At 47.0% G+C, this 11,740-nt stretch overlaps 1 protein-coding gene across 1 annotated transcript; it reads right to left on the reverse strand.

The window, feature by feature from the left end:
• Positions 1–728: 728 nt before the first annotated feature.
• LOC121136518 lies at positions 729–5,965 on the reverse strand (the record flags this gene model as incomplete). The annotated part of the gene is given in 4 exon segments (XM_040737068.1): positions 729–1,402; positions 1,405–1,839; positions 1,842–5,262; positions 5,573–5,965. Coding segments are annotated over 4 exon segments (4,923 nt in total), but the record flags the coding sequence as incomplete, so codon positions are not given.
• Between the last annotated feature and the right edge of the window lie 5,775 nt (positions 5,966–11,740).

Consider the following 11,740-nt stretch of genomic DNA (forward strand, 5'->3'; position numbering starts at 1 on the left):
TTTTGATCAGCAAGGACCTGGTTAGGGCCTATGGCCTGTGGATTGACAGGAGCCACCTTACATCTGATTTTGAAGATTACCCCCCCTGTCTGGCCCGTATAGATACCAACGCAAACCCCAGGTATATCCAGTCTGCCAGTCCAGGGCTTGCTCTCCCTGCGCAGTGAAGGAAATGGCAAGGGGCATACCTATCATTCCAGATTGTCCTTTGTCCCAGCCTCTGCGTACTTGTATTTTATCTCAGGATGAGGATGGCCTCCAATATGCGTCCCCTGTAGTCTCGCACCCCCAAGCTGCACAGAAAAAGTAATCATGTCCCCCACATTTCCGGGCCTGTTGCCAGGTACGTCCATCTTGGGGGCAGACATAGAAGTCCTGTGAATTTAGCTGCTCTCTGGCTCTGCGACTAACACACCCGGGGGTGGTTTCTCTGGAGTCCATGAGTGCACGTCGACGTCTGTAAAAGTGGGAACCACTGGCACATGCCTTTGGGTGGCAATGGGGAATGTCCCAAGTGTCCAACCCTGCTACTAAATCACAAAATTCAGGCCATAGAGTAGGCCACCATGACCCAAGTGCATGTGGTTCCGTGACAGCATAAATGACCTCCCCCACTTGGGAGAGAACCTCCCAGGTTAATTTATAAACGGTATGGGGACTGGAGGCCACACCAGTGTTTGATTTTATGAGGAGGGCTATTAGCAGGAGGGAGAGGAGCGGGTAAGTTTTATTTTTAAAGGATTTTGAGTGCGTTGAGCCTTCCATCCTGAGTCCGGTTCCTCAGGGAAGGCAGCTTTTATGTGCGAGGCGTGTATCCAAGCAGCAATCCCGTCCACCTTGAGAGCAGTAGGGGTGGTCAACAGGACCGTGTATGGTCCCTTCCAGCGGGGTTCAAGGTTCTTAGCCTGGTGGCGCCGGACCCAAACGCTGTCTCCCACGTGGTAGGAGTGAGGGACAATAGGGTGTCTCCTCTGGTCTCGGTAGGCTTGGGCCAGAGGCTTCCAGACTTCCTGCTGGACCAGCTGGAGTGCCTGCAGGTGAGCTTGAAGAGAGGAGGAATTGGCATAGTCAGAAATATCTTGGTCAAAGAACTGAACAAAGGGAATGGTGTTTCCATATAAAATTTCAAAAGGGGTGAGGCCATGGGGGCCCGGTGTATTCCGGGCACGATAGAGGGCAAGGGGGAGCAAGAGGACCCAGTCTTTAGTGCCAGCTGCAAGCGATAATTTAGTTATAGTCTCCTTAATGGTTCTATTCATTCGCTCTACCTGTCCTGAGCTTTGGGGTCGGTAAGCACAATGTAATTTCCAATCAATCCCCAACAAGGTGGCCACAGACTGACTTACCTGAGAAACAAAGGCAGGCCCGTTGTCTGTCCCCAATACCTGTGGCATTCTGTAACGGGGAAGATTTCTTCAAGAAGTTTCTTGGTGACCACCTTCGCCGTCTCGTGCTTGGTGGGGTAGGCTTCAGTCCATCCCGAGAAGGTGTCAACAAAAACCAGGAGGTACTTGTATCCATATTTTCCTGGTTTGATTTCTGTGAAATCTATTTCCCAATGCACCCCAGGCCGGTGCCCACGAGCTCGAGTCCCCATGGGTAGCTTTAGCCTGGTCATATTGACGCGGGCGCAGGCGTCACATTGCTCAGTCACTTGTTTTATTATTTCTTCTATTCCCAACAGGTGGCGAGTATTTTCTTCCCGGGCTAATAGTTCTCGCATTTTCCTGGAGCTCAAATGAGTGAGTTTGTGTAGGCTGTTAACCAGATATCTAGTCATTAGGCGGGGAAGGACAGTTTTTCCTTGATAGGTCCAGAGACCATCATGTACTCGGGTCGCCCCAGTCTTTTCATGGCCTTGATGTCTTTTATCTCATAGTCCCATGACGGGGAGGTCTTCTCGGAAGCCTCATTAGTTACAGGGACTACAGCTGCCTGAAGGAGGTGACTGCTGCTTTCCATGGCCAGGGCAGCCTCCCGGGCGGCCAGGTCTGCCCTCCGGTTTCCCCGGGCGACTGGGCTGTCGCCTTTCTGATGCCCTGGGCAATGTATAATACTGAGGGCGGTTGGCAGGTGCAGAGCCTCTAAGAGGGCCAGGATTTCCTTTTTGTTTTTAATGTCTCTGCCCTCTGAGGTCAATAGCCCCCTTCGCCTATAAATTTCACCATGGATGTGAGCGGTGGCAAAAGCATAGCGGCTGTCTGTGTAGACAGTGAGTTTCTTACCTTCTGCCAGTCTCAGGGCCTGTGTTAAGGCAATCAGTTCTGCTCGTTGAGCCGATGTTCCTGGCGGCAGGGCCTCGGCCCAAATTGTTTCTGACTCAGTTGTCACTGCAGCACCGGCTTTCCGCTCCCCTTGATGTACAAAGCTGCTTCCGTCCGTGAACCAGACATGGTCGGGGTTGGGAAGGGGTTGATCCGTGAGGTCAGCTCTCGTCCCATGGACCTCAGCCAGGACCTGCAAGCAGTCATGAGTCTCTGCTTCCCCGGGAAGGGGAAGTAGCGAGGCAGGGTTCAGGGTCACTGGAGCCCCGAAGTGAATTCGGTCCTTGTCCAGCAACAAAGTCTGGTAATGAGTCATCCTGGCATTGGTGAGCCAGCGGCCTGGTGGCTGCCTGATGACCGCCTCCATAGCATGGGGGGCATAAATAGTCAAAGGCTGCCCCAAAGTCAATTTGTGAGAGTCCTTTATGAGAACTGTGGTGGCGGCGATCATGCGGAGACATGGGGGCCATCCTGACGCTACGGGGTCTAATCTCTTAGATAGGTAGGCGACCGGTCGTCTCCAGGGCCCAAGTTTTTGAGTTAGGACCCCCTTCGCATAACCCTCTTGCTCAGCCACGAATAAGTCAAAGGGTTTAGTCAGATCAGGTAACCCCAGAGCTGGGGAGCAGAGCAGAGCCTTCTTGATGTCCATGAAGGCTTTTTCCTGGCTCTCCCCCCAGTCAAAGGCAGCCCCCGTCTTGGTGAGGGGGTACAGGGGTGCTGCCATTTCCGCAAACCCGGGGATCCACAGTCTACAGAAACCTGCCGTTCCCAAGAATTCCCGCAGTTTTCGGGGGGTCTTGGGAGGAGGGATGTCAAGTATGGCCTGTTTGCGGGCTTCTGTTAGCCAACGTTTTCCATCCTGGATTTTGTACCCCAAGTAGGTGACCTGGGTCCGGCAGATTTGGGCCTTCTTGGCAGAGGCCCTATACCCCAAGTCTCCTAAAGTCTTTAAGAGAGCTTCTGTCCCCCTAAGGCATTCCTCCTCTGTTTTGGTGGCTATCAGGATGTCATCCACATATTGTAAGAGGATGACCTCAGGGTGGTGGACTCTAAATCCGGACAAATCCTGATGCAAGGCCTCATCAAAGAGGGTGGGGCTATTTTTGGACCCTTGGGGCAACCTAGTCCATGTAAGTTGTCCCGAGATTCCCAGGTCTGCATCCTGCCATTCAAAGGCAAACAGTGGCTGACTGTCTTTGTGTAACCGCAGGCAGAAGAAGGCATCCTTTAAATCCAGGACTGAGTACCAAACATAGTCAGGTGGCAGTCCACTCAGGAGGTTATAGGGATTGGGGACCGTGGGGTGTATGTCCTCAACCCGCTTATTGACTTCCCGGAGGTCCTGGACCGGCCTATAGTCATTGGTTCCGGGCTTCTTGACTGGCAACAGGGGAGTGTTCCAGGGGGACCGGCAGGGAGTTAGAATGCCCTGCTCCAGTAGCCTCCTAATGTGAGGTTTGATCCCATCGCGGGCCTCCCGGGACATGGGATATTGTTTAATTGAGGCCGGGAGAGCAGATGCCTTTAAATGGACTATGATGGGAGCCTGCTGGAGGGCTAGTCCCATTCCTCCAGTCTCTGCCCTGGACTGGGGAAAGTCGGTCAGCCAGCGGTCCTCGACCTTAAAAGAGTCATCCTTGGGCTCATGTATTCTATATTCCTCTTCTAAGGCTATGGTCAGCACCGTGAGTGGGGCCCCTTCTGGCCCCGTGACTCTTATGTTGGCTTTCTCGAAATGTACTTGAGCCTTTAACTTCGTTAGGAGGTCTCGACCCAGGAGGGGGTATGGACAGTCAGGAACATGTAAAAAGGAGTGCATCACCTTACCGGTCGCTAGGTGGAGCTGGCGGTCCGTGGTCCATCGATATTGTTTCCCACCGGTGGCCCCTTGTACCCAGGCAGTTCGGCGGCTCAGGGGGCCGGGTGACCGATTTAGAACAGAGTGTTGAGCCCCCGTGTCGACCAGGAAGATGACCGGGCGCCCCCCTACTGGTATGGTTATCCGGGGCTCAGGGGGGGGCTCCTGGCCCTGACCTCCCTAATCTTCGAGGCTCAGGAGGTCGGAGGTCTGAGAACGGGGTTTGGGCCTCTGAAATGTCCTTCTTTGTTTCTTGTTCTTGGGGCATTCTCTAGCCCAGTGTCCTCTCTCCTTGCAATATGCACATTGGTCTCTTTCTAGGCGAGGCCCCCTTTGTCCCTCTCTCTGCCTATCCTGTCTCTGCTCTGCGACTACTGTGGCCAACAGTTTAGTCATTTCTCTATTACGCTTCTTGTCCCTCTCTATCTCCCTCTCTTCCATTTCCTGTCTCTGACATTCTGCCCTTTCTTGGTCCTCTTTTCTCCATCTCTCTTCCCTTTCCTCCTGTGTTTCTCTCTTGTTAAAGATGCGCTCCGCCTCTTTTAATACATCTGGTAGAGTATAACCCTGTAAATTCTCTAGCCGCTGCAATTTGTTTCTGATGTCAGCGGCCGACTGCCAAATGAAGGACATGGTCAGGCTAGTAGCTTGCCCGGGGTCCTCAGGGTCATATGGGGTATACATTCTGTAAGCTTCCTTAAGTCTTTCTAAAAATGCGGCTGGCGATTCCTCTGCCTTCTGAACTATCTGTCTTACCTGGGCCAAATTGGTAGGGCGCTTACCTGCCCCTCGGAGACCCGCTACAAGCAACTGGCGATAAAGACGTAGATGGGTCCTACCTGCCTCAGTGGTGAAGTCCCAGTCTGGGCGGTCGAGGGGGAAAGCAGCATCAATTTCATTTGGAAGCTGCGTAGGTTGTCCATTTGCCCCAGGAACATTCTTCCGGGCTTCAAGAAGGACCCGCTGTTTTTCCTCCGAAGTGAGGAGGACCTGTAAAAGCTGTTGGCAATCGTCCCAGGTGGGCTGATGGGTAGTAAGAACCGACTCCAATAGATCAGTCAGTCTCACAGGATCTGCTGAAAAGGAGGGGTTATTATTTTTCCAGTTATAAAGATCAGAGGCAGAAAACGGCCAGTACTGTAATTGGCCATCATGGCCCGTCCGGAGGGGCAGGGCAGTGGAATCCGGAGCGGGCTGCTCCCTGCGGCCTCGCAGTCTAGAGGCCATAGGTGAGGGCTCCGGGTTGGTGGGAGGCGAAGGTTGGGCCTCGACTGCTGCTGCTGCTGCTGCCGGCTGACCTGCCAGAGGAGCCTGGTACGGTGGGGGTTCCTCCGTCAGTAGATCCAACAGGAGACCGTCTTCTGGAGGGAGAACTTTGGGGTCTCCTTTTTTCTCTTTCTGCTTAGTTACGGTGGGGTACAGGCCAGAATGGGAGGACTGAGGATGCGGGGAGGGGGTCAAAGGGGGCGGAAGGGGGGGTGTGGATGGTTTGGAATTGGCGGGGGTTAGGGAAGAGGAGGGGGGGCCCTCCGGGGTGCACAAAAGGGCGCACCCAGGTAGGAGGGTTATGAACTAACGCTTCCCAGGTGACTATGTAGGGTACTTGGTCCGGACGGCCGTGGGGCCCAGGATCCATCACTTTCTCTTTCACCTGGAAGATAATTTGAGAGTTAAAGGTGCCATCTCGGGGCCAGCCAACATTAAAAGCTGGCCACTCGGAAGAGCAAAAGGTGATCCATTCCTTCTTGCGCACATCGACAGACCGGTTATGAGCATACTCCTGAACCTGTGGCCAATGTGAAAGGGTCAGACTGAGCGGAGTGGTAACTGTCTGGCCCATCTTCTCGAGAGCGATGACTAAGACGAACAAACAAATAAGAAACAAAAACGAACAGATTTTCGCTGCGCGGCTTTTACATAAAGTCGAAAGCAAAACTTCAGTTGGGCTCGGGGACGGGGGCCTCGTGCTCCCGTCCTCGTCCCCTACAAGGATGGACTTCCCCAAACAAACAGGGCAGATTCCTAGACATCTACCCCTAACCCAAATGAGTCCTTAAGGACTCCAAACGCTACCAGGACGTCTCCTGGAGCTGCGGTCGGGAGTACGAACCCGTCAGTTCCTCCTCGGTGCCGCCAAATACAAATGTATACAGCTGTATACTACAAACGCAGGCGCGAGAAAATAACAGGCATAGACAGACAGCAGACAACAGAAACAACAGAAATTGAGTCCGGACAATTCTTACCTCCCAGAAGTGGGTCGGTGGTCCCTGGGCGGGGGTCTCAAGTTTCCCGGCCAACGCACCAAATGAAAGACCCCAGGCGGGGGACTTTCACGGGAGGGAGATCCGAACCCAAGGAACAATGAGACCACGAGCTTGGATGCAACAGCAAGAGGCTTTATTTACACACGGGTACCCGGGCGTCTCAGTCTCGGGGGGGCTGAGAGCCCCGAGCTGGGGACTCGGGGGTTCTTTTATAGCAAAAAGCGCAGTACAGAAGCGAGAAGCCTAGTTACAGGACCCTGATTGGGCAATTTAAATGAGGCTGGGGCTCAGAACGAGGGCAATTGAGGTTTTGCTTGGAACTCAAGTCTCGGCCTTGGCCCTATCTGAGGAACAATAGGTTTCTGTGTGGCTATGCAGACAGCAGACACCTGTGTCCCTGAGCAGAGTTCCCTTCTGATAGTAGTGACTATTCAGCCATTAGGACCTTGAGCTGAGCTCCCTTCTGATAAAAAAAAAAATGACTATTCAGCTGAGCTGTGGGGGAAACGGAATTTTCCATAAGCCTCAGCTGTCTGTGTATACTGGGCCGGGGTCTTTCAAATGGTGCTGGCATAATTAGATGCTGACATGTAGAAGGTAGCAGATAGATCCATGCACAAAACTTAAGTCCAATTGAATCAAAGACCTCAACATAAATCTGGTCACACTGAATCTCTTAGAAGAGAAAGTGAGAAGTACCCTTGAATGAATTGGCAAAGAACACCAGTAGCACACACACTGAGATAATAAATGGGACTGAGAAGCTTCTGTAAGGCAAAGGTCACAGCCAACAAGACAAAACATTAGCCTACAGAATGGGAAAAGATCTTCACCAATCCCATAGATACAGATAAAAAAAATTGAAATAAACCCCTGTACCCTATCATATCACCACAACTTAAAGTTAGAATCCAATAGCAACATTAATTTCAGAAAGCCCACAAACACATGGAAATTGAATAATGATCAACTGAACCACCACTACTGGGTCAAGGAAAAAAATAAAGAAATAAAAGACTTCCTAAAATGTAATGAAAATTACCTCACAACATACCCAAACTTACGGGACACTTTGAAAACAGTGCTAAGAGGAAAGTTCATAGCACTAAGTACCCACATGAAGAAACTGTAGAACAGTCACATTAGAGAATTAACAGCAAAATGGAAAGCGCTAGAACAAAAAGAAGCAAACTTACCCAGAAGGAGTAGATGGCAAGAAATAGTCAAATTGAGGGCTGAAATCAATAAAATAGAAACAAAGAAAACAATACAAAGAATCAATGAGAAAAAAAGATTGATTCTTTGAGAAATTCAACAAAATAGACAAACCTTTATCCAAATTAGACAAAAGGCAGAGAAATAATACCCAAATTAACAAAATCAGAGGGAGGGAGTCAACTAGAGTCCTCCGCTCTACCAGCTGAGCTATCTCGCCAAAAGTAATCTACAGATTCAATGCAATCCCCATTAAAATCCCAGCACAACTCTTCACAGACCTTGAAAGAACAATAATCAACTTTATGTGGAAAAACAAAAGACCCAAGACAGCCAAGACAAAACTGTTCAACAAAGCAACGTCCTGAGGCATCACCATCCCTGACTTCAAGCTCTATTACAAAGCTATAGTCCTGAAAACAGTTTAGTATTAGCACAAAAATAGACAGGTACCAATTCGTTCAAGAGTACCTCCCACTTTCTCTTCTAAGAGGTTCAGTGTGGCTAGATTTATGTTGAGGTCTTTAATCCATTTGGACTTAAGTTTTGTGCATGGCAATAGACACAGATCTATCTGCAATCTTCTACATGCCAGCATCCAGTAATGCCAGCACCATTTGCTGAAGATGCTTTCTTTTTTCCATTGTATAATTTTAGCTTCTTTGTTGAAGATCAGGTGTTCATACATGTATGGGTTAATATTGGGGTGTTCAATTTGATTCCATTGATCTACCTGTCTATTTTGTGCCAATACTAAGCTGATGCATCAGTACCATGCCATCAGTCTGGGGTTCAAGATCTCCCCCTTGTTCAGGTCAGCTGTTTCTGTGGGTTAAATGAGCCCAGTCTTGACCCCTATGCTCATCAATCCTCCCTCTCTGTCACTGGGTTCCTTGAGTTCAGCTCAGAGTTTATCTGTGGTTGTTTGCCTCTGCTTCCATCAGTCATTGGTTGAAGGTTCTGTTTCCCAGACTTTCTGGCAGTAGGATTTTAGGCTGGCACTCCCCTGATCCATGTCTAAAATCCATACATGAGTGAGTACATACAATGTTTGTCTTTTTATGACTCGGTTACCTCACTCAGGATGGTTTCTTCTAGTGCCGTCCATTTGCCTGCAAATTTCAAGATTCCATCTTTTTCCACTGAATAGTACTCCATTATGTAAATGTACCACATTTTCTCTATCCACTCTTCAGTTGAGGAGCATCTAGGTTGCTATTACAAATAATGCTGCTATGAATATAGTTAAACAGATGTCCTTGTTGTATGAAAATGCATCTTTTGGGTATATGCCTAAGAGTGGAATTGCTGGGTCTTGTTGTAGGCTGATTCCCATTTTCCTGAGGAATCTCCAAGTTTTCAAGCTCTATTATAGAACTATAGTCCTGAAAACAACTTGGTATTGGCACAAATATAGACAGGTAGACCAATGGAATCAAATTGAACACCCTGATATTAACCCATACTCATATGCACATCTGATCTTCGACAAACAGACTAAAAATGTACAATGGAAAAAAGAAAGTATCTTCAGCAAATGATGCTGGCATAACTGGGTGCTGGCATAACTGGATGCTGGCATGTAGAAGAATGTGGATAGATCCATGTCTATCTCCATGCACAAAACTTAAGTCCAAATGGATCAAAGACCTCAACATAAATCCAGCCACACTGAACCTCTTAGAAGAGAAAGTGAGTGGTACCCTTGGACGAATTGGTACAGGAGCCCACTTCCTGAACATAACACCAGTAGCACAGACACTGAGGTCAACAATTAATACATGGGACCTCCTGAAACTGAGAAACTTCTGTAATGCAAAGGACACAGTCAACAAAACAAAAAGGCAGCCCACAGAATGGGAAAAGATATTCACCTACCCCACATCTGACAGAGGGCTGATCTCCAAAATTTACAAGGAACTCAAGAAGCAAATCTCCAAAACACCTAAGGATCCAATCAAAAAGTGGGGTACAGAGCTAAATAGAGAATTCTCAATAGAGGCTCAATAAAATAGCTGAGAGGCACTTAAGAAAGTGCTCAATCCCTAGCCATCAGGGAAATGCAAATCAAAACAACCCTGAGATACCATCTTACTCCTGTCAGAATGGCTAAAAGCAAAGACACCGATGACAGTTTATGCTGGAGAGTATGTGGAGAAAGGGGAACACTCCTCCACTGCTGATGTGAGTGACAACTCATACAACCACTTTGGAAATCAGATAAACAACTTAAATACATCTATAACCCCTAAGGAAATAGAAACAATTATGAGTAGTCTCCCAACTAATAAAAGCCCAGGCCCAGATGGATTCAGTGCAGAATTCTGCCAGATGTTCAAAGAAGAACTAATACAAATATTCCTCCAAATTATTCCACACAATAGAAACAAAAGGGACATTACCAAACTCTTTTTATGAGGCTACAATTATAATGATACCCAAACTACACAAACAACTATGAAAGAGAATTACAGACCAATTTCCCTCATGAACACATATGCAAAGATACTCAATAAAATACTGGCAAATCGAATCCAAGAACATATCAGAAAAACCATCCACCATGATAAAGTAGGATTTATCCCAGAGATGCAGGGATGGTTCAACATATGAAAATCTGTTGATGTAATCCACAATATAAACAAACTGAAAGAAAAAAACACATGATCATCTCACTAGATGCTTGAAAAAGCCTTCAACAAAATTCAACACCCCTTCATGATAAAGGTCTTGGAGACAATAGGGATACAAGGAACATACCTAAACATAATAAAGGCAATATGCAATAACCCAAAAGCCAACATCAAACTAAATGGAGAGAAACTCAAAGCAATCCGATTGAAATCAGGAGTAAGACAAGACTGTCCACTCTCTCCATATCTATTCAACATAGTACTTGAAGTTCTAGCTATAGCAATAAGATAACAAAAGGAGATGAAAGGGATACAATTTGGAAAATAAGTCAAACTGTCACTATTTGCAGATGATATGGTAGTATACATAAGTGACACCAAAAATTCTACCAGGTAACTCCTACAGCTGATAAACACCTTCAGTAATATGGTGGGATACAAGATGGAACTCCAAAACGTCAGTAGCCCTCCTATATACAGATGATAAACAGGCTGAGAAAGAAATCAGAGAAACATCACCCTTCACAATAGTCACTTATAATATATAATATCTTGGAGTAACACTAACCAAACAAGTGAAAGACCTGTATGATAATAAGTTTAACTCTTTAAAGAAAGAAATTGAAGAAGACATCAGAAAATGGAAAGATCTCCCCTGCTTATGGAGAGGTAGGATCAACATAGTGAAAATCACAATCTTACCAAAAGTAATCTACAATTCAATGCAATCCCCTCAAAATCCCAGCACAATTCTTTTTCAGGCCTCAAAAGAACAATATTCAACTTCATACAGAAAAACAAAAAATCCTGGATAGCTAAAATTATCCTGTACAATAATGGAACTTCTACTATCCCTGAATTCAAACTCTACTGTAGAGCTATCATCATAAAAACAGCTTGGTCAGCTTAGTATTGGCATAAAAACAGATACATGGATCAATTGAATCTAATCAAAGACCCTGACATAAATCCACACACCTATGAATACCTGATTTTTGACAAAGTTAGCAGAAAACATTTTCAATAAATGATGCTGGCATAACATAATATAACATAATATATAGAAGAATACAAATAGATCCATGTCTATCACCAAGCACAAAACTCAAATCCAAGTGGATCAAAGACCTCAACATAAATCCAGTTACGCTAAACCTGATAGGGGAGAAGATGGGAAGATTCCTTGAGTTCATTATCACAGGAGCCCACTTTCTAAATATAGCACTAGTAGCACAGACACTAAGATTGATAGTCAATAAATGGGACCTCCTGAAGCTGAAAAGCCTCTGTAAGGCAAAGGACATGATTAATAAGACAAAACACCAGCCTTCAGACTGGGGGGAAAATCATCACCAGCCCCACATATAACAGAGGGCTTACTTTCAAAATATATAAAGAACTCAAGAAACTAGACATCAAAATACCAAATAACCCAATTTAAAAATGGGTTACAGATCTAAACATAATTCTCGAAAGGAAAATCTAAAATAGCTGAGACAT

This window comes from Mesocricetus auratus, unplaced genomic scaffold, assembly GCF_017639785.1.
Source record: "Mesocricetus auratus isolate SY011 unplaced genomic scaffold, BCM_Maur_2.0 Super-Scaffold_100676, whole genome shotgun sequence".
In the NCBI taxonomy this organism is placed as follows: Eukaryota; Metazoa; Chordata; class Mammalia; order Rodentia; family Cricetidae; genus Mesocricetus; species Mesocricetus auratus.